This window comes from Macaca nemestrina, chromosome 2 (assembly GCF_043159975.1).
Source record: "Macaca nemestrina isolate mMacNem1 chromosome 2, mMacNem.hap1, whole genome shotgun sequence".
NCBI lineage: Eukaryota > Metazoa > Chordata > Mammalia > Primates > Cercopithecidae > Macaca > Macaca nemestrina.
The window spans coordinates 185,858,367-185,882,967 of record NC_092126.1 but is presented as its reverse complement, the minus strand read 5'-3'; the positions used below and the strand labels follow the sequence as shown (position 1 = coordinate 185,882,967).

The following is a 24,601-nucleotide window of genomic DNA, read 5'->3' as shown; positions in this document are numbered from 1 at the left end:
ATTATTTACTTCTTACTTTATCTGTTGTAGTCAGAGAACATACTTTGTATGAAATCTACTATTTGAGATCTCTTGGTATTTAAATTTATTGTCTAACGTATGGCTTATCAAAGAAGACATTCCATGTGAAATTTTGTTCTATTTTTCTTGGGTATAGTGTTTACTTATGTTAGATCTAGTTGGTTTACTGTGTCATTCACGTCCTTTATATTCTTATCTTCTCTTTGGTTATTCTGTCCATTTTTCAGAGTGGGATTTTGAAATGTTTGTCTATCTGTTTCTCCCTTCAATTCTATCAATTCTGTCAGTTTTTGTTGCATATATTTTGATGGTCTGTTGTTAGTTACGTTAATGTTTGTAATTGTTGTATCTTAAAATCAAGGGTATTTTTTAAATAGATGACAATTTTGACTATGCATACACTGAAAAAGAAGAAGGGGGGAATTAAAAAAATAGATAAGACAAAAGATTTCAGGAGATGAAAAGATATAAAATCAAGGAACCTGGTGGAGGATTGACTTTGGAGAGCAGAAGCCTCTGCATCTCCCAAGACTGGAGTGTTGTAGATCTAGATAGCTTTATGAGGAACATGCATAAATTGAAGGAAATGATGCCTGATTCTATTTCATTTCTACACAAAGTAGTAGAAGAGTTTTTATGGGAATTTGAGGACAAACTTTCCTTTAAGGTGAATGTTTGGAATAATTATTGAAATTAAAAACAAAAGTAGCAGATTATGGAAGTGCTGCACCATGAAGAGCAAGTTCTACTCCAGAGACTGTTTTTTCAAGACCCTAGCAGGTGCAATCAACCAAAAATCTTTATCAAAGTTATTAATGGTATGCAGTGTAAGTATCCAGGAGAGATGATCTTTTGGCCTCTTGGCCCAATTATATGTGCTAGTTGTATACATTTTTCCCAAAACTTGCCAGTCCTCATCTTGGTCCTGGAGAAAAATAATTAACTAATCATGCTGAACATTCAGATGATGCTGAAGAACATAAATGTGTTATGACAGTGATGTGCATGCTTCTGTGATTTTCTACATGAACACTCAACTCCCCAAATGTGAGGGTGAAGATAATAGAAACTATGGTTTGTAGAGCATGTACAAAAGAAAAACAAGGATGTCAAAAGGCAACTGAGGATGGTAGTGAAGGGATCATTCAGGTAACAGAAAGTGAGTCCATGCTAGATGAAGAAGGAAATGAAGAGTCTAACAGACTAGAAATAATCAAAATTATATGGGCTAGAAGTCTTTATTGCAGAGACAAGAAAGTATAGTTTTGTATGAGGGTAAGAGAGGAAGGGAAAGAAGAATGTGGCCAGAAAGTAGGGACTGGCAGTAGTGTGCTAGAGCCAGATCTTACCAGTTTGCAAGAACTGCCTGATAAACTGTTAGTAGCTTAAAATTTGCTATGATGGGAGTATTTACACCACAGGAATTGGCAAATGCTACAAAGCAGGGCTTTCTGTCTTATTTTTCTCTAGAGAGCAGGTTTACCAATATAACACTAGGTTGATGTTTAAGATTTCTGAAGTGAGACAGTTTCAGAAATGACAACTTCCAGATGTCCATTTGGGAGTCTGTGGCTGAAGTAAAGATGAGATTAATATACTTAATAAACTAATGTAACTAACATTTACATGTGCTTTCTATGAGTCAGGCATTATTCCAGTCCCATGCATTAGCTCACTTATTGTTCACAGCAGCACTGTGAAGTAGTTATCACCACTATCCTCATTTTACCAATGACCAAACTGAGGCAAAGCAAGTTAGGTGACTTGCCCAATGTCAAACAGCTGATAAATCTTTTATTCATTTGTTATGCAAATATGCATTGACAGACTACAGTAGGCCAGGTACTTTTCTGGATCCTGGAATACAGAAGTAAGCAAAAGAGAAATAAAAATTTGAGTGGGTAGGGAAATAAGAATTCAGCAAAATACATGGTACATCAGATGGTGTTATTGCTGTGGAGAAAAATAAAGCAGGGAAAAGGCAAGTGGAGTTGAGAGTGGGTTTCAGGATTAAATTGAGTGGAAGAGAAGGTCTTACTGAAACATGGCATTTGAGTAAAGATTAGAAGACGGTAAGGGAGCAAATAAAGTGGATACCTCAGGGAAAATATTCCAGGGAATAGTAATAGCAAGTGCCAATTCTCTGAAGTAGGAGAATTTTATTTCTATAGAACTGCAAATAAGTATTTATGCTTGATGAACATATGCCTGTTTTTCCTAAAACAATGCCAAATTATGCATGTTGTCCCTTTATAATTACTAGCATGAGCCTTTTACTCTGCAGTTAGAATAATAAAATATATGGTCACCCTATTATTATGGCTTGAGAGGAGTACGTAAGGAGAAGGATGGTAAAAGAAGAAGTCAGAGCCGATGGAGACCGAAAGGGAAACATCTCTTGGAGAGCAATGATTCTTATATTTGGCTACATATTATAATAATTTAAATTTAAAGACCTTTTAAAATTCTCAAGTTCCAGGCTTTACCCCAGACCAACGAAATCAAAATCTCTTGGGATGGGGCATATGCATCAATATTTGTCAAAAGTTCCCCCAGTTGAGTCCAATATGCAGCCAAGTTGGAAAACTACTGAAATCAGGCATAGTAGGCCATTATAATGACTTTGACTTTTCTCTGAGTAATATGGGAAGCCATTGTAGTCTTTGGAATAGAGGCATAGCATGATGACCTAATGACTATATATATTATAAGAATCACTCGTTGCTGTATTGAGAAGAGACTACAGTGAGGCACAAATAAATGCAGGGAGATTAGGAGGCTTTTGCCATAATCCGGGTAAGAGATAATGATGCTTTAAACTAGGATCGTTGCAGTGGAGTTTAAGGGAAATGGTTGAAGTCTATGATATATGTTGAAAGTAGAGCCAATAGGATTTGCTGATGGATTGGATAAAGTGTATAAAAGAAAGAGAAAATCAAGGACAACTTTTACCTACAAAATAAGTTCAATGATAGGCAATAACTGTTTCCTAAGGTTATTGCACTATAGTATTAAATGGCTACTAGACATAAAACTCCTAGAACAGTATCTACCACATAATCAGGCATTCATAATGACATCTATTATTATATTATATTTCAGAAGATATCACTAAAAGTCATAAAATTGTAACTTCCTGATCTGCTTTTTCAGGTGGCTAAAAATAGTTTCAATTTTCATCATTAAAAACTGTAGATATATCTCAGGAATATGAGTATTGAAATAACATATATAAGTGCATGTCAGCATTTCAAAAGCAATGTGAGACATTTGAAGAGTTTCCTTAAGCAAATGCAAAGCAAATATTAATTTAAAATTTAAAGAGATCTTTTAAATATTTATGTACTCAAATTATAAATCTAGTAAAGATGGCACTTTATCTTATACTAGTTATTTATTAATAATGAGAGCTGTATTTTATTAGCACACTTTTCTTGTAAATTGTATGCACGTGATTATATTTGTGCTGAGGTGGAAGAGTGAAATTAATCTAAATAACACTCATTTTATATTCAGCAGTGGAAAAGAAGAAAATTGCACTTACCCACCAATAACTGTTTGTTTGTTTGTTTGTTTGTTTGTTTATTCATTTGGAAACTTTGTCGCCCGAGCTGGAGTGTAGTGATGTGATCATAGTTCACCATGACCTCAAACTCCTGAGCTCAAGATTCTCCCAACTCAGCTTCTTGAATAGCTGGACTACAGACATGCACCACCATGCCAGTTAATTTTTTATTTTTGTAGGGATAGGGTCTTACTGTGTTGCCCAGGCTCGTTTCAATCTCCTGGTCTCAAATGATCCTCCTGTTTCAGCCTCCCAAAATGCTGGGATTAGAGATGTGAGCCAACATGCCTGACCAACTGTTTTTAAGCCATAAAAATTATAGTAGAAACACACCTTAATTACATTTTTAAGAGAAAAATAGGTTAAACTTCATGCAGTAGAATGTAATTTACTACACCTGAGCCAACTTAATGCTAAATACTATTCTACAAATAATGTGACATCAGACATGCACATATATGAGAGCATGGTATGCTTAGAACCAAGCATATGGTATGGATGAGTGAACTTTTTTTTGTAAATTAGGAGTTTGAGCAGCAATATTCAATAGCATGAATATACCTCTTTAAACGTTGTATTAACTGATACCATGAAATTGTAATTTATAATTCTCATTCTTCTTTTGCATATGAAACTTGACATTGATCTTTTGATTGTACATAATTTAAAATTATACTTATATATAAAGAAATTCTATGTATTTTTCCTGAACTCCTCTATGGTCACTCCTATCTCTGTGTTTGGATCATTTATGAGATATTGGATTTACAGAACTGAATATTAAACCCTAAATTTATAATTCTCAACCATGCCCAATAACCAGAATCACCATCTTCGAGAGACTTTACCAGATAAATATGCAGACACACACATATGTATTCTGCAAAAACTTCCCTGGATTATTCTGATATACTCTAATGATACTTCATCAAGATGATGGCACTCTGTGACACCCTGACCCAAATAATAACTTTAAATTTAATTTTGAGTTTGTATAAATGTAGCACAGTAACTAGTATATATTACTTTCATGTAAACCTAAGCAGAAGTTATTTTTAACAAAGCAAATTCAGTAGTAACCTTTGTAAGCTAAAGCTATATTACATTCAGATTCATTTTTAGCTCTTAACATGTAATTTTGAAATCCAAACACCATGTTTCATAAATCCATATCTACTTATATTCTTCCTAGGTTTTTAGTGTATTAGAGATGACATTTTTAGTTTTCTTGTTATTGAAATTACTGATTTTACTCTTTGTGGCCTCTCTCAACTACAACTAAAAAGATAACTGTGCCTAGCTTAAGTTCAAAATATATGATGACTACAAGAGAAAGAGCTTTGAAGGCTTTTTTAAAGTTAAAATCTAATAAGATTTTCAACTGGGGAGACCACAAGAACCAAGACAATTTTCAATAAAAAGGAGATAGTTACTTATTTGTTTGGTGGTTATTTTTTAAAAAAAAAAGAGTGATTTCGTGTCTTCAAATTTTATAAATAATCCCAAACATTTCTTTTTCAAATTCAACATCATTTTAAAAAGTCATAGTGTAGTCACCTTTTTGATTTAGAAACATATAAAAACTGAAATTTAACTTTAAACTTAAGTTATAGGAGTAATCCTCCAAGGACTGTTTTCTGCGAAGTCGTTTATAAATCAATTGTTCAGAACTCAAAATGCATTTTTCCATAAATATTTCTTTTAAAGACATTGCTAAAGTCCCTAGGCAGATTTATAGAAGCCTCTTTAACACAGACTACAGCTGAAAGATGAAACATCCAATAGGAAAGAGGCCTGGAAGTCTCCTTCAAAATGTGGAAAGTGTGTTTTCCTTCCCTCTACATGACTTGCCCTGGGCAAAATTTTTAAGGCAATTTTTCTATGTCATCTGCCTATTTCTTCATGTCTTCCTTCCACATCCTCAAAGATAAAACTTTTATTATAAGAATTCACATGTGGTAGCACTTCTTCATCCCCTCTTGCCTGAGTTTAGGTCTTTTTCCACCTTATAAAATCACCCGTAACCTGGAGTCTCATCCCATCTTAATCTCAGTTTCCATTTTCTCATTGGCACAAATCTTAGCTGGATATAAGGTTAGATTGACTTATGCGAGTATGTGACTCACAAATACCATTCTAATTCCTCCAGATGATTTTTCATCTTTTCCTGCATTTGTAAACTCCACAAATATTTTAATAGAGGAATTTCAGAGAGCAAAACAAAAATAAGTGGAAACATGCAGATAATATGGGTGAGGATATTTTTGTGGCAAAGGACAATCTGAACCCCAGAAGTCAGATCCTCTGTGTTGTTCTGGCTCTTCAGAGACACCCATCTTTTGTCTCTCATGAACTCCGTGCATTTCTGACATCCAGTTTTTTTGAGAATGACCTCTAGCAACACAAAAACCAGAACAACAGGTTTAAAGTGTCCAGTGTTTGCGTACCTTGGTCTTTTATAAACCATCTAGTAAGGTAAATGTCCTGTGTAGCCATTTTATAACTCAAGTCAAAGGTTTGGAATTAATAATTTTACAAGGCTTCCACTTAGCCTCCTATTTTTGTCATTTTGTTTTGAAAGGCTAGTGTCATTTCTTATAATTCATAGTTCGTGAACCAAAAAGGCTTTTCATATACATATGAACCAAATTTCCATTACTTCATTTTTTTAGCTTAAATTGTCATTATCCAATAGTGTTTATTGAATCAGATTTGTGAGGAATCTGTGAAATTTGTTTATTGTAGGTACCCGTGACACCACATTGTGAAGTGTATCCTCTAAATGTTTATAGAATCAGTGACATGCAATTTTTGTTAATTCTCCTCAAGAATAGCAGCTTATCATCTACTGGTTATAGTGTCATCTGCCGTCATATTTAACCTTTTTAGGACACTGAATCACCAGAGTTATCTGCTTTAATAATGCACATTTTTCAGCAAGAAAGTTTGAGGGCAGTGATTTAAAACGGTCCATACATCTTTGACAGTTTCTAAGCTATTTGGTTGGTGGGCTTGACATCAGTGATTCTCCATTGAAGATCTAGAAAGAAATATAGCAGATATCTATATAAGATATTTAGTTCCCTTTTCCTCACTCTTCAGCAAAAATATAAAAATTTGGTAGTAGTCATAATCAGAGTCTCGCCCTCAAAAATAGGGCGGCTGCAAGTGTAGTCAACACTTCAGTACTTCTTGTTCATTCATGATCTTTGCAGAGAATCCACTACAGTAAATATGACTTTCCATTAAAAATACTTCTAGAAAATATCTTACCACATACTGAAAGTTTGAAAAGCTTCACTCCTTTAAGAGAAAAATAAATGAATTCAGTTTAGTTCAATTTAGTGAATATCTAGTAAATATCCACTGTGTTTCAGGCAAGGTGCTAGGCCCTGGGATTACAAGGGTGAACAAGATAAAGTATGCTCATTGTCCTCAAAATCATGTTCAATCCAGTGGGAGAGATGAACACATACATATTTGGTTTTAGCCGAGGTTTGAGATCTGTTTTAGAGACAAACCCAAGTTGGACTAAGTTTCTCTCTCTATCGCTCTCAAATCACCCTGTTTTGCTTCCCACATTGACTCCTAGCACCTAGAACTATAGTAACTGGCCCATATGATACTCAGGGAGTGTTGTTAGAAGGAATAAACTTGAGGATTCAGCAAGGACCTCCTGGAACAGATAATACGTGTCACAAAAAAACTCAGGTGACAAAGACTAGAATGACCTTCCTGGAAGAGGGAACTGTGTTAGTAAAGCACGTTAGATATAAAACAACATGTTGTAGGGGTGAATAGAGCACATACAAAAATAAAATAAAGCAGAATAAGGGTATGCAACTAAAGATACGAGCAAGGGTCAGGTCTTTGTATTCATGACTAAGACACTGCACTTTATTCTGTCATTGAAAATCATTGAAGTGTTTAAAGCAAGTCAAAGGGTAAGATTTGTGTTTTCACAGAAAACCTTGTTAGACAGTAATGTGATGCCTTCAGGACAGCCTGGCACTCAGATCCTATGTTTGTCCTAACCTCAGTCTAAGTACTTGAGCTCAGCCTAAGATGAATGGACACTGGGAGGCTTGAAGTGTATGTAGATACAGTCCATGACAACCATCGTAAAGAGCTGGGGTTACTGCACAGACAATGCAACATGTCATTTACTGTCAGATCTGGGGGATGCTGTGCTCTGGGGTCTGAGAGAGTCTGATGGAGCTCTGCAGCTTTTAGAAACAGCAGGCATTGTTATGTATAGCTTTCAGAAACCCCTTCCAATCAGGCTCACCCTCTCTGTCAGTTAGGATAAACTCCATGTTTCTCAGCAGTCAGGTTGAGAGAGCAAAAAAAAAGAGGATGAAGACAAACTGAATTCTAGCTACTAATCTCTGAGATGCAGTATATAAATATGCCATATTCACTCTCTTTCATTTGAATCTGCCTTCCTGGGAAGAGACCATATGTCATAAAAAAAAATTCATAGTTTCTTTTAGATTAATCTTCAGTAGGAAGCCCAAAAATATTAAATCTCAGTGCTCTCACATTTTTCTCCTCCCCTCATAAACAATTCAATTCAATTGGAATTAATATTTATCGAGTGCTAACACAATGCATGGCAATATAGTGGATGCTGTAAGAGAACTGCTACATAAAAGGGATAATACCCGTGTCCTACTTTAAGAAAACAGTCTGTTTTATATGAGACAATAGGAACAATATAGCAATAACAACCATTGCACCACAAGATAGGATCAAAAGTTATTTAATTCTGTCACCATTTATTAACCATCTACTATATTCAAGGAAACCAATATGTCCTAAACCAAACTTGAGAAGGCTATGTTGAGGAAGACCAGAAAAAAGGAATATAGATTTTGTTTGAATAAGAGAGTTGTGTCATTTGTAGAGAAACAGATTTGTGCTATACCTCATGTATGAATAAATGAGGCTATTCCTCTCAGCCAGACAGAGGTGAATAGATCCTCATTTGTTGATTTATCTGCAGTGTTTTTGTTTGTTTGCTTTTGGTTAAATGATCTTAGAGGTCTTTATACATTGCTTTATTTTGCCAAATTATGCTGCCCAAACTAGCCCAGCATTATGTAAAATTTGGTTTTTCCAAAAACTCCAATAGATAAGAATACAGGCTCTGTCATTGCTTGGATTTAAATCCGGACTCCACCACTTATTAGGTTATTAGATCTTTTTGTCCTTCAGTTTCACCATCTACAAGATGATCACTACATTTACATCACATCAATATTGAGAGACTGAAATAAAATAATACCTGTAAAAACCTTAGTCTGGGACTGGCTTATAGTGTTCAATGAATGTGAGCTATTTTTCTCCTACAGTAATGTGGAAGAAATTAAGATATGCATTCCCAAAAGCATATAGAACTAATTTTAGAGCTTTTTTTTTCATCAAGCCCACATTTTATAAACAGTAGATAGACCAGTGGATAGATGGGTGGATCGTGGATAAACAGATGATTGTAGTGATAGGGAGATAAAATAACACAGGTTGCGTCCCCTGGGAAGGGTTATAAAAGATGTGCATGCAGGAACTTTGTTGGGAGGGTCACAGGATCAGCTTCCTTATTCCTACAGCTTCCAGAGTTTGGGAAGCTGGTAGCCCTTACTTAACCAAATCCCTCTCTAGGGAATGCCCTTGGCTAAAGAAAGCTACCTCACCCAAGGCCATGACCCCTTTACACGAGCAGCCTGAATCCAGTGATTGATGTAGCAGGACAGGGGCCCAGTCTTTTTTTTCCTCAGTTTGAGCCAACTCTGAGGAGTTATCCAGAACATCCCATAAAATAGACAAAGGCCTTTGGGTGAAGGCACTGAACTGTAACCTGCTGCTGCCCAATCCTGCTTTCTTCTGCTCCTCAGAGGTATTGATGCTGAGAGTGTGTAATCAAAGATCATGATTTAATGAAACTCGTAAGATTTACTGCTTCACCAAGGGCATTCTTAAGAAACACTAGCTTTCCATCTTTCTATAAATGCCTGTGTCAGAGAAGAATATGAGAATACTAGTATAGTTTGGTTTGGTGCTACTGACTTTATTCCTGATGAGGCTCCTGCAGTTTTACCCATCAGAGTTTTGTACCATTTGTGCAAATATATCAACCTAATGAAAAAATGCAAAAACATGTACTTAGTGCTATTATGAAAATAATTTTAACCTCGTGGACCCCTGAGAATGTCTTGGCCAATGGATTAGAAGTAAATATCCTACATTTATAGTCCTATAAAAGAACATGAGGAAAGTAGTTTAGATCGTTTTAATACACCAAAATCTTGTTTTTTAAATGATACCACTTACCATTATTAGAACCATTATTACCATGATGATTGACATGAAAGCAGTTAATCTAAATCTTCAAATGTTAGTGACAAAAATATTTTAAGATTAATTTTAAAAATAACTTGCATAATTGCCAAAAAGTAGAAGTAATTCCATCAACTGATGAATATACAAAAGGAATAGAAATTATCCAGCAATAAAATGAATAAATTATTGAAACACACTATGGGTGGATGAACCTTAAAAACATACTAGGTAAAAGAAGACAGTCACAAAAGACCACATATTGTGTTATTCCATTCAAGAGATACCCAGAACAGGCAAATAGATAGAGCTAGAAAGTAGATTACTGGTTGCCCAGGGTGGTGGGGGGAGTTAGGGGAAGTGAGGACTTATTGCTGGTAAGGATGGGTCTTTTCAGAGGGGATGATGAAAAAGTTCTAGAATTGATTTTGGTGATAGCTGTACAACTCCATGAATAACATAAAAACTGAATTGTATACTTTAAAAGATACATTGTATGGTACATTAATTATATTTCAATAAAAGTATTAAAAAGCAAATTGGTGCTTTGTGACACACTCAACATAGATAGAACATTAAATTTCAGCCCGGTCTTAAGTAATTATTTCTCTTCATATTTGTAGGAGCATATATTGAGAAGTGATTTTTCAGAAAAGTGAGAAGGGAATTTTCTGACTCATTAAAATTGAAAAAAAAACACATAACAGTAATAACAAGGACGTATTAAATAGTAACTATTATTAAATTAAGCGAGGAGCTGTGTTGTCTGCTTTGTATGTGATTCTCCCTGCAATTCTGAGTTAGATAACTCTGTTCCCATCGTGTAGATAAGGAAACAGACTCTCGAGTTTTCAGGTGCCCCATTAACATTCCTTACTACTTTAAAATTCTACTTGACAAGAATTATGATAGGAGGCAACTCCATTTTTGAATAGGTAAAAGAGCCAACTTTTAAACTTCAGTGTACTTCATTCTAGGCCAAAAGAACTTATATTTTCAATTCCACTCAAAGGTTTCAAGATTCCTAATAGAAGAGTGGTAGTTAGTGTACATGATAGAAGAGGCAGATTTCATCTAATAGTGTACTGTCTAAGAAGATGGATTCGAAACATAAAGAGCTAATAACACCAAAGATTTTCTTTGCTAGGTCATCCTTTATACATTAATTATACAGAAGCACCTGCTTAAATGGATATTCTTGCTGTAAGAGTGTTTTTTTAAGAGAGGACTTTTTGCCCTTACTCTGCACTTGAGTTGGGAGATATTATCAGAGAGCTATCAGACAGGTAAGTTGATACAGCAAGAGAAAGTTTATTTCATTTGTAGTATAAGCTTATTCATTTACCTGAACAATGAATCATCATTGTATAGGAGACTGTGTCACCATGACAGCTAGGGTCAGATCGTCTCTGTCCTGAAGCTGCACTATGGTTTGAAATTAGATATGTATTCATAAAAACTGCTTTAACTTTTAAAGTTTTTAAGTTTCTCTTATTTGTGCTTCTAATGTATAGCATAAAGTAATATAGCCCTACAATCTCCTGCTATTCATTTTTAATATCATTCACAAATAAATGTTGCCTGATGTATAAAAAAATAATTTTTCATATTTCTCTATAACTCCATTAAAGACAGCAATCTCCAAATAACTAGGTAGAATAGTATGCATTATTTTTAAAACTTAAAATATTTTTATTTTTATTTCCTCTAATTTCAAGGGTACTGTTTGTATACTATTTGTATCTGGTCTTGTTGGTGCATACATTTTGCTCAGATAACAATTGGATATTTTTTAACTCTTTAAAATAAAAACATTATTTTAAAGTTAAGGCAGAGGGAATAAGATGGGATCGATTACTTTGATGGGATTGATACTAACACCATGCCTGACTCATTCTCCACATTATTTAATCTAATCCTTCCAACCAGGAGCTAAAACAGTCTCATTTTTCTGCCAGTTGCCAACAACTTTTCTATTTTCCCTATAAAATGGAAAAATCTATTTATTTTCTGTTTGCTTGTGCTTTTTTCATTCTTCTGCTGCTTTCCTATACTTGCTTCTTGTTTATACCATCACTTTTTTTTCCTGAGTCACCTGGCCTGACTACTGTTTTTCACAGTATCTCCATTTATCATACGGGTTTTATACAGTCCTTGGTTTTGCTGCCCTTCTACCCAGCTGTACAGCTGGTTCAAAGCTCACAACTATGGAAAGTGGATTCTATTTGTTTGGTAGCCTTTTTTTGGCAGCCTTTGCTCTTACTTTATTTTACTTTAGTTCTCTCCTATTACCGAAGTTTTTGAAATCACTTTGTTCTGAGAGTTAATTTGGTTGATTTCCTTCTGTCCTTTGTTTAGTTGTCCTTCATTACTTCCAGTTAGATTTTCCCGTTTCTTTAAATGTCAAACAAATTCTTACTTTTCCTTATGAACATAGTCATTGATCACCAAACTTGATGCTTATCTTCATTTGATCCAATAAAATACATGTAAGGATCTTATTTAATACACACACGCACACACTGCATTAAAAATAAGTCAATTTAAACAATTGTGATTCTCTTGCAGAAGCATGATGGCCACTTCACAGTCATCCAGTTGGTCGGAATGCTCCGAGGCATTGCGTCCGGCATGAAGTATCTTTCTGATATGGGTTATGTTCATCGAGACCTAGCAGCTCGGAATATATTGGTCAATAGCAACTTAGTTTGCAAAGTTTCTGATTTTGGTCTCTCCAGAGTGCTGGAAGATGATCCAGAAGCTGCTTATACGACAACTGTAAGTTTATATGCCCTTTCTTAATATAGTTTGTTTACTTTTATTGTTTTTAATGTTATTAGAGTAATTCTGTTTCTGCCTTCCTAATTTTCTGTGTATTTATTACTTTGCTAATTTGACATCGTTATGTAATTGAGAAGTATTTGCTTTGGGTGTCTAGGTTATAACAACAACAACAAAAAAGAAAACAAAGACTTTTCATACTTGACTGTTTTCTTTCTTTCGTCGTACTGGGACTTTAACATCATGCTTAATGTCCATGTCATGACTGGATGTATAACATGGGCTGAAGTATCTTTGATGATTTAATAATTTTCTTTAAATAGAGTTCTGTGTATCTAAAATGTATAATTAATTACTAACTCAGTAATAGTGAGGAACCAGTGACTATGAAATGACTTTTTTTCCAAATGTTTTTGAATGATCTGATCATACTTAGAATGAACAATATGGGTTTCTTTGGAGATATATAAGTACACTCTAAACCTTTTCCTAAATGATGCTTGGAGAAAATGTGAGCAGAAATGCAAGTTTAAAACTTTAGAACCAAACTGTCATCCACAAATTGTATCACTTCAATTTGTCCTATGAATAGTGTAAATATTTCTGACTGCCCTAAATCAAGTCATTTCATTGATCTCGTTGGTTATTGTTTTGCGGAATTTGGTCTCAAAGTCTTTGTTGTGCTATCTTCAAGCTACTAATTTGTAAAGTTATATTTGGTTATTTTTTAAACAAACCTTCACCATTAACTCATTTGGCAGTCAGTTTCAATGAAAAAGAAGTCATTAAAGCTACTCAAAACATTTTTATTATATTCTCATTTTCTCACTTTATACATTATTTTAAAAGATGCAGCTTCATTATTGAGTTCCTTTTTATTTCATGCTCTATGAGTTGTTTTGAAACTTTGCTGTATTCAGTTACTCCAGAATAAAATGCAACTTTAATATTGTGAATGGAATATTTTATGCATTACTATATTTGCTTTGTAGAAATGTTCTCTATTAATTTACCAATGATATTTTTCAGTTTCTTCAACAAAGAAATATAGTTCTAAGGAAAATAAATTAATTTCTCATTGTCTGATATATAAGGTAGCCGTGTAGCACTATCTATTGATCTTTTAATTTGACCAAAAAGCTTCATAAAAATAAGTCTATCAGTTCTGAAAACAGTTTGTTCAGTTTAGAAAAAGCAGTATATTCAACTCCATTTTTAAATTGGGAAATATCATAATTATTTTCACTTCTCTCAAGGTCTTTATTTTCATTTATCTTTACAAATTTATAACTTAAAACAAATTTTGAAGTTATAGAACAATGAATATAAAATTTTTCCATTAAGCACATCATTTCCAATGCTGAAGAATAATGTTTAAAAGTATTATATAAATATTCAAAATGTAATATTTATAAAAATTGCAACAAATACAGTCTACTAAAAAATAAAATAATGGGAAATTACTAGACTCTTTGTGGCAGTAAGCCTATATAGATAGACTTGAAATTTAATAAAATAATTTTTTAACTGCTTTTTAAAATGGTAAGCTTATAACTAAATGTAAGATACTGATGAAATGCAGATTACTGAAATTTTTATGCATATGTAAGTTTTGTTGCATCAAATCTAACAGCCAGACTCTGTCTTAGGTGATTATAAAGACTAAGAGGCCTAGGACAGTGCTGTTTAAAATTAAGATTGGACCCCAGACTTAAATAGCAGATTTGGTAACCAGAATATTAACACTCTAAATCTATCTTTGAAAAGCTGTAAATTATGTCTTGATTAAGAAATAAGTCTCTGAATTTAGAAGGTATCAATTAAATGGCAAATAATATAATCAAGTTTTTTTTTTTAAGTCTCAGAACTACTTACTGTTCAGAGGTTTGACTTTATAATGAACACGGGCATTCAGCACTTAAAATAGTAAAGCTCTTGCCTTTAAAGACTTTATACTTTGGGCCGGGCGCGGTGGCTCAAGCCTGTAGTCCCAGCTACTCAGGAGGCTGAGGCAGGAGAATGGCGGGAACCCGGGAGGCGGAGCTTGCAGTGAGCCGAGATCGCGCCACTGCACTCCAGCCTGGGCAACAGCGTGAGACTCCGTCTCAAAAAAAAAAAAAAAAAAAAAAAAAAAAAAAAAAAAAAAAGACTTTATACTTTGATAGGGTAGAAGGCTCATGCTGCCTTGCAATTCAATACATTAAGTGTTGTCATGGGAGACTTAAAAAGAAGTATAGAAGTACCAAAAAGCAGAGTTTGAAGAAGGCTTCACAAAAGGTCAAAATTTGAACCAAATCTTAGGAGAATTTATTAGGCTGACAAGTGGAGGAAAGGTAGTCCAGATGGGGAAAGAAGAAAGAGAAAAGACATGGAAATGCAAAAAAGTGAATGGGCATATCGATGAAAATTTGGGGCCATGGGCAATGGAGGTGCCAATTTTCCTGGAATAATTGTAACGGTACCTGAGTGGCACTCCAAGAAATTTGAAGGTTTTGGTATAGCAACTAGGAGACAGACACTGATTTATTTAAACAGGAAATAACAAATATAGATGCATGTCTTACAAGATATTATTGGGGCCGGGCGTGGTGGCTCGCACCTGTTATCCCAGCACTTTGGGAAGCCGAGGTGGGCGGATCACCTGAGGTCAGAAGCTAGAGACCAGCCTGACCAATATGGAGAAACCCCATCTCTACTAAAAATACAAAAAAAAAAAAAAAATTAGCCAGGTGTGGTGGTGCACGCCTGTAATCCCAGCTACTTGGGAGGCTGAAGCAGGAGAATCGCTTGAACTTGGGAGGCGGAGGTTGCAGTGAACCGAGATCATGCCATTGAACTACAGCCTGGGCAACAAGAGTGAAACTCCATGTCAAAAAAAAAAGATATTATTGACAACAGTGCGAAGAAAGGAAGGAGAGTTTGAAGGACGGGAGGACTAGCAGCAAACAGACCAGTTAGGCATTACTGCAAAAAACCAGAATGGTCATATGGCTTTAATTAAGGCAATGACAGTTGGAATAAAGAGGAGGGAAGAGAAATAACATAAATTAACATATGTTGTACATTATATGTTCATTTTGATTCAATAACTAATTGGATATGAATTGTAAGGAAGAAGGAGGATTTAAAGATGGCACTAACATTTCCAGATTAAACAACTGGTTAAATGGAGATGCTGTTAATCAAGACAGAGAATCCCTATTAGAGATGACCTGGCTAATGGTATTAGATTACAAAGCAAAAGTATAACAGAAGATATTCTATTATAACAAAATTATAATAGACAGATATTCTGTCTCAAAGGCGAGATAATGCCAAATGATCATTGGCATTCTGTCAAAACTTTGTTTATAAATTTTAGAGCTTTCTCTGATAGTACTTAGTCCCCAAACACTTTTCACATTTCTTCTGAAAAAGAATGAGATAGTTAGAACCCCACCTAGTGAAGATACATGTCAATTCCAGCAAACCCTGCATAATAAAATACAGAGGAAGAATGGTCATTTATATGAAAATGATTCTTTGTTTTATAAAAACATCTGCATGAAAATAATTTTAAAGCAAAAACTCCCTTGATACATACATATTTTTATGTATAATTCAGGTTTTTTAAGTTGTATCTATATATAACTTTCGTTGAACGTTTATTTTACCTTAGATGATTTTGACTTTTCTCTTGCTGTGTAACTATAATTGTTATTTGCTCACTATTTGTAAACTTTTTTTTTTTTTTTTTTTTTTTTGAGATGGAGTCTCTCTCTGTCGCCCAGGCTGAAGTGCAGTGGCGCGATCTCGGCTCACTGCAAGCTCCATCTCCCGGGTTCACGCCATTCTCCTGCCTCAGCCTCCCGAGTAGCTGGGACTACAGGCGCCCGCCACCTCGCCCGGCTAATTTTTTTGTATTTTTTTAGTAGAGACGGGGTTTCACCATGTTAGCCGGGATGGTCTCGATCTCCTGATCTCGGGATCCGCCCGTCTCGGCCTCCGTAAATGTTTTTATAATCTGTGTCAGGAAGGATTTGGAGGAAAGAGAGGCTAGGAGGGCTTATAAACAGGAAGACGTGATGGATAAAGGTTGGGTTTTGTGGAGCCGTTGTCGGGGTGAGGTTTGTAATCTTCAAGAAAAAAATATCTTTAGAACAGTATGCTACATGGAAGCTATCCTTTTCTAATCCAAACAGGGGCAGAATAGACATTTTCCATTCAAATGACTGCCAATTTAGAGACCCACAAATCACAACAAAGAGCCATCAGAACTGGTTAAAGAAGACCATCAGGGAGGATTGGGTGAGCAGTGCGAGCCCAGCTCTGGGCATGGTACTGAACTGGTCCTCATGTGGGAGAGAAGCAGAAGGGCGGTGGGATCCAGAGTAGCCAGACCAGAAAGCAATGTGACAAGAGAGATTACCCTCCAACAGTGAGTCTTTCAGAGCCCCATTTAAAAATCATACACATGTAATATATAAGACAGTATTAGCCACATTTCAAAATACAGTGAAGTAAATAAAGATGAGATTTACACCTAAATATAAGTAGAAATTCTAATATTTTCTTTTTCAACTTGAGTGTTCTGCGTGCCGTGCTCTAGGTCTAAGACATATTCATTCACTGTGTACTTTACACAGTTTATTATGGAGCTACCATATTTCAGGCACTATTCTTTGGAGGGCCAGTTGTGAAACAACTTCGCTAATTATTAGTCCCAAAAAAGGACTCCCATTCCATGAGGAAAATAGCAAAGATCATCACTGTGCCAACCACCGGAAATGGGAGTCCATATATACATATGCCCACTGCATCCTGGGCTACTGTGTAGGTCCACCATGCACTGGTTACCTATTTGCCTAAATCCAGTGAAAGAAAACATGTTCACAAGTTATGTGAAATGGATTTCTTTCTTATAGATAATTAACAAGGGACAGACGTCTTGGATCCATTGTGTGTGGGTCCCCCGAGGCTGAAGACAGCTGAACAGGAAAGATGTAGTCTTGATGCGAATGCCCCACTTTCACAGCTGAGGGACCCTGAAAGGCAGCCCATCCTGGATTATATACCTCAGGGGACACATGACATACTGGGCAAAGCTGTAAAGGGCATCCTGCTCCCAGGGAAGAGAGGAACAAAACTCAGGCTGTCCCATGCAGTTCCTTCCCAACTCAAGCTATTCAGTTTCCTAAGAGGGACAGGTTTCAGGCTGTTCCTCCCTATCTGAGGATATTGCATTCCCAGCACATTCTACTGTTATTCTTCACAAGCAAGAAAGCAAAGAGAGCTGGGTTGGTCCAAGACCACTCAAAGAACTCTACTGCACCACTAACCAAAAATAAAGGGATTATTGAGAACAGATAAATGGCTACACAAGGATAAGACCAAGAGTAACCAAATAAGGCATATAATAAAACTCGTATATTGTCCAAGAGTGGACAGTGCAGCATAAAAGGCAACAAGAGTTTAGCAGAAGATTTTTCTGGTATAGCGTGTAAGCCCTGAATTAAAATACATCAGGTATCAAGTCTTTTCAAAGGAACTTTAAAATCTGATAATGGCATGAAAACCAAGAAATGTGTATTGTGGGCCATGATAGAAGGAAATAAATGCACAAAACTCAGATTTAGATGTGAACTGAGGCCTTGTTTTTACATGCCAATTCTATAATGAGATTACAAAGCACTTATGAGAGATTAGTGAATGATTAGGGTCCATACCTAACAATAGATATATAATTAGTGTTATGTGGCTAAATTAATTTGCATAAAAGTTACTGATAGTTCACATTGTGTCTCCATTTGATTATATGGTCTCCTGTCTGGTTATAATTTAGGTGCTAAGAAATCGCTGCCTTTTCTGAGTTTGACACACATTCACATGGACAACTGTTTTATAACCAGTTCCAGAGGAGGGACTCTCTCATTTGAATATTGCTAGGCAACCCAGTCTTAAACTTACATTGAAAATGCTAAGCCTCTTTGCTCTCAATTATGGAAATGAGGTCCTATTTACCTAAAAAGAACATTAAAAGATATATTATGGTGCACATTCATCCATTTTAAGACATAAGTTTCATTTAAAATATAATGGCAGTTAATGTTCAGATTTAAAAGAAAAATTCTCATGAGTAAACTTATATTTTGAAGATCAAAGCAAAATGGAAGAATCATTTATTGCAATACTTTTTAAAAATTTTATGAGTCCTTGATTTTAACTTTCAATTGCATCGATTTTGTGTTATCCATGGCAAATTTTGGTTTTGTTTCTTTGACAGCAGCAATTCAGTGGAAGTACTTTCTTTGTTGAAATACAGAGCCTCATTACTGACAATATATAATCTGCATAATTACAGTTCTGTTAGCATCTTAATTCTGTTTACTTTGCATTCATAGGACCTCTTCCAAGTTCTAACACTTAGCCTCTGTTATTCTCCATAAATTCTGAGAAAAGTCAAATTTTCCATCCGTCTAAGAAGACATTAGCCTATACCCAACATGGAGATAATTATAAAAAATAATGAAGCAGCATGAGGGGAAGGTATTTAATGTGTGTTTTAAAGTTGGGAGAGATTCACCTTCACCTAATTTAGGTGTTTGTGAATTGGCTTGACTTTTTGAAGTTAATTTTTAAGCCTTCAACATGTCCAACTTTAAGAATAAATATTTTAACACAAGTGAGATCTGCCTTTAAGTACTTTCATTAACACGGGTAAATGAGATTTGTCTGGAGATTATGCTTAACCTTTTAGTAAAACATACTCAGAACTTTCACTCACTTTGTCTCTTAAAGGGTTGGTATAAAAAGTTTGCAGCAAGAAAAAAAATGAAAAGTTTCAATTTCAATTATATAATAACCAATGCACTGAATAAAAGGACTCACACTGGAAAATGTTACTGATTTCTTGGATTCTGAAGAATAAAACTTCATCCATTGAAATTCTACCACAGGATTCTCTGTCATCAAGTCACTGGTGGTGGGGCTGACACTGTGCGAAGATGCAATACGTGGTAAAATGCATTTTACACTAACTCTACCCTAGTTCAACTGGGTCTCAGCTGAAAAATTACTTGCACCCAATTTTTCTCTAAGGCTTGACCAAGCTAAAAATGGAGGGGATTTGACTGCTTTAGGCACAAAACAGGCACTTAGGTAGAAAATCATGAAACCAAATGTGTTAGTCTGTTTTCGCGCTGCTAATAAAGACATATCTGAGACTGGGTGATTTATAAAGGACAGAGGTTTAATTGACTCACAGTTCCATATGGCTGGTGAGGCCTCACTATCATGGCAGAAGTGAAGGAGAAGCAAAGTCACGTCTTACATGGTGACAGGCAAGAGAGAACATTTGTAGGGGAACTCCCAGTTATAAAATCATCAGATCTCGTGATGGTCACTACCATGACAACAGTATGGGGGAAACCACCCCATGATTAAATTATCTGCATCTGGCCCTGCCCTTGACACGTGAGGATTATTACAACTCAAGGTGAGATTTGGGTGGGGACACAGCAAAACCAAATAACCTACTAACACAGCATATAGCAGCATAAATAGAATATAAGAACAAGTTCCTTCAGAGAATTCACTGGGAAGTTCAAAGAAAGGAAATGGCCCTTTTTTTTAGGCAAACCTAAATTCAACCACATAAGAATAAAGAAAAGTGAGAAAAATAGCAGCATTATCAGAATGCTATGATGTGAAGATTTAAATAACTTATTGTTCAGTAAAAAAGGTGGTAAGGAAATAAACCTTGGAAAAGTGAAAAACATTAAAATCCAGGCTAGATAAACCAAATTCATCTATTAAGAAAGGAGCTATGCCACTTGGGAAAAACAACAAAATGACTATTCACAAAAAAAATAGTTCTATGATAGATACTATGCTAGTAGTCAATCAAAACCAGTCAAACGTATTCACCATTATAATTCGCTGATGAGGAAGAAATCGATGTGCCAATACTAGGTTTCCTAAACTCACAGGAGAACAGTGCTCTTGATCCAGCAAATGTCTGAAAGATTAATTCATGAAGAGAAAATCTGACGGTTTTGATACACCTTTTTCAATATAAACTTTTTGTAAAGGATATTCTAATTATCTAATACAAAAGATATATTCTTAAAAATTAGTAGTCTCTACATCTTGAGCCCATTTGTCAGAAAGCAAATTCATCACAATGGAGATGAAAAAGAAACATACGTAACAAACGAGACAGAATATGTGCTAAATGCATGGTAAGAGTCTTCTCCGATAACTGTTTGAGGTGTGAACACCATAAACATCAGCTTGGATCATAGGCATAGAGACCCAAAATCTTAATGGTACTTGTCTGGGATGATAGTTTCAGAAGGACACGGAACTTTTATGAAATACACTTCTTAGGTGAACTGACAATGGTAGATGTTAAGCATATGATGGAAAATGGGAATTAATACAATACCAAAGGAAATTACTGCATAAAGAATTACCTCCTGAGAAGCCCTCATCTATGAAGCTTAGGAAACAACAGTTGGTGATCATTACAGAGCGATTTTTAGTAAAAACAAATGAAAAAGATTTTGAGATTATCATACACAAAGGAGAAAATGACTGATAAAATGTGAGCTTCATCAAAAACTTTGAAAATAGATCCATCTGGCTCAGTCATATATACTATTAAGAGGGCAAGTCAGGCTTTGAGAAAACCTCTATATTTTATTTGTACAAAGCACGTACAAAAAAAACCCTAAAAAACAAAAACAAGAAGTCCTTCTTAAATGTAATAAGCCTTTTGTCTCTTCAATGTGTATTTTAAAGAGAAGACTCTACTCGGGAGGCTGAGGCAGGAGAATTGCTTGAACCTGGGAAGCAGAGGTTGCGGTGAGCCGAAATTGTGTCACTGCATTCCAGCCTGGGCAACACAAAGAGACTCCATCTCAAAAAAAAAGAAGCGGACTCTAAGACATAGACCTGGGAAGTCATTATTTAACACAAGAGAATGCTGAGAAACTCCAACTTTCTTTTCAGCACTCAAGATTTGGTGTGTCACTTACAAGGGGTTGTTTTGTTTCGATTTTGTCCTAAGATAACATTTCCTATAGATTTGTGATGAGCAAGAAATTTTATCTATTACATTTTTTAAAGCTTCTCAACACCTACAGTAATATACTACTTAATGACTTCTTTATTAATTGCTGATAATAAAACCAATAAGAAATAGATAGAAAGAAAGAGATTGAAATTATAAGAACATTGTCATTAGTAAAATTACATTCATTTCTTCTCTGATATCATTGTTAATCACAACCCACCAATCTGTAAACCTAAAACAATCTTTAACATATCGCAAAAGAAATGAAAAATCTGCCATAGAAAGAAGTAAATGTAGCAAATGTTAAAGCACTTACAATGATGGGTTAGGACATTCCCAAGCAGACAAGAAAATTCACAGAGGGGAAAAGTCTCTAAAAGCATATTTAACACAAAAGAAGAGCCTTGATAAGATCCAAGAAAAATGATTTATTAAATCATAGAATACATAATATTTTAATACTTATAAATATCTGCAATGCATCTAGTCCTAAATGCTAATCAGTGAGGAATAATCAAATGCCAGTCACAATTCTCAAGATATTTTCTGTACAATTTGATGAATAAGAATCTCATGAAATGCCAAGTGCTGTTTGTTCATGTGTTAGCAACATTTAGCATTGTCTAATTGAGTAACTCTCCCTGTTCCCATGATTCTAGAACAAACCCAGACTAAATTGATTTACTGAGAAAGATCAATCAGCACATGTCCAGCAAGCAGAGTGTACAATGTCATTGCCCCATCTTGCTTGTACAGAAAAAAAGACAAAGTAAAACTGTATACAAACATGCTGACTTTTTTTTTTTTTTTTGTAACTTTTTTTTAGGTTCAGAGGGTACATGTGCAGGTTTGTTACATGGGTAAATTGTGTGTCACTAAAGTTTTGTGTATGAATGATCCCATCACCCAGGTAGTAAGCATAGAACCCAATAGGTAGTTTTCAACCCTCACCTCACCCCCGTCTAGTAGTCCCCAGTGTCTATTCTTCCTTTCTTTATGTCCATGCATACTCAATGTTTTGCTCCCACTTAAAAGAACATAGCTTCTGACGTTAAACCTAGAGTTTCAAAGGTACCAACACAGGAAATAAAGTTATAACTGATGTTTAATTGCTAGTTTCATCTCTGATGTGAAAAGAATGCTTTTTTCCTTCAACAATAAATAGCTAAAAAGAAAAACGTGATAAATACCGGACAAACCACATGAAATCTTTATGGGAAAGTTTACTTATTCCCAGAGTTAAAAACTTCACATCAATGGCAAATAAAGTGAAAATATTACCGGTTATTTATGCTGTTTGCAACAGACACTATTGGCTGCCCATTCAACCTCTCTTGTTATTTCTTCCTGGCAAATGAAATCTTGACATTTGGATGTTTGCAATGAGCTCAGATCCAAGAAATAAATCAGGATTTATATGTCAGTTATAGTTATACCACTATCCTTAGACACTTAAGTTTTACACTTTGACCGATCACTTAAATATAATAGAAGTGAGATGAGGAATTTCTGGGAAAATTTCTAGTTGAAATCTATCAAAAATAGGTTTGAGTGGGGAGCTTTCTAGTACTGGCCCTTTCACTTTCTTTATTGCTTTGAATATGGTTTTGGGAGGACATAATGCTTGGAGCTGTGACAGCCCTCTTGCAGACATGAGGCAACAAGCCTAAGGAGTTAAACCCAATGCTGAGGATGGCCAACTAGGAAGATCTGAAGAGCCTGGGTCTCAGATGAAATTGCTGAATTTCTGCATCAAAACAAACAACTTACTCTTGTTTTTTATTCGTAATTTAATTAAATGTTTTATTTGCTTAAGCCCCTGAGTATTGGGTATTATGACTCTATGACTTGTATCTGAAGACATTCTACCTGATAATAGTAATCAACAACTATGAAAACTTCCATATTAATAGATAACAGAAATAGAAAAATAATAAAATGAGGAGTTTAAGTAATGTATCCCAACAATCACACAAACTAACTAGGTATAAGGATACTATAAACATAGTTAGTTTGGGGGTCCAATAATCACAATTTATTCATTTTACAGATATTCTTAATATTATTAGTCACTAAGTTAGGCAGTGGGGATAAAAGTGCTGTGAGGTGATAAATATGTTACCTAGCTTGATTGTGGTTATGATTTCACAATGTGTATTAAAAACATCAAATTTTATACCATATATATATAATTTTTGTCAATTATATTCAATAAAGCTGAAAAAAGTGCTGGGGAGAAAACTTTAAATGATCATGCTATTGTGTATGTAATTATAATCTGAGATTCTATACAACAAATGTGTGAATACCTACTGTTTTGGTAGGTACTATTCTGGTCACTGGACATATTCCAGTAAATAAGCTTTCTTTATACAGTTTACAGTCTTGAGGATGGCAGAAATAAAAAATACTTTTTAGAAGTTTTTTAAAAAGATAATCTCAGATAGTGATAAATATTGGATATATAACAAAAGATAAAAGTGAGTAGCTACCTTGAAAAACATGGCCAGGAAATATTTCTTTAATAAGGTTGTCACCTTTGAAATAAGACGTGAAAATTGTAAGGGTACCAGCCAGGAAAAGATTTGAAGTCAGAATATTCAAAGATGAGAGAAAAACAAATACAGCTCCTAAGATGGGAACAAGCTTGGCATATTTTAAAACTAGGAATAAAGCCAGGATGGTTGACACTCTGAGAGGTAGGAGAGAATGTTAAGGAAACAAGGACAGAAGAGCCAGATGCTGTAGGAACTCAAAGGTTGTGGAAAGGAGTAGAAATTATATTCTATCTACAAAAGGAAGCCACTGGAAAATTTTAAGCAGAGGGCGACATATGATTTGTG

General features: G+C 35.0%; 1 protein-coding gene across 8 annotated transcripts in view; it reads left to right on the top strand.

Moving 5' to 3' along the window:
- The window catches only part of LOC105477433 (EPH receptor A6), a 950,680-nt gene that overhangs the window by 820,684 nt on the left and 105,395 nt on the right, over positions 1 to 24,601 (top strand). For 7 of the 8 annotated variants that reach the window (XM_071092526.1, XM_011733921.3, XM_011733919.3 and 4 more), the window contains one exon: positions 12,491 to 12,700. In XM_071092526.1, the coding sequence (XP_070948627.1) occupies positions 12,491 to 12,700 (210 nt within the window). Of the gene's footprint in view, positions 1 to 12,490; positions 12,701 to 16,884; positions 17,137 to 24,601 lie in introns of those variants that run through there. The other variant, XM_071092527.1, reaches the window with a different exon arrangement.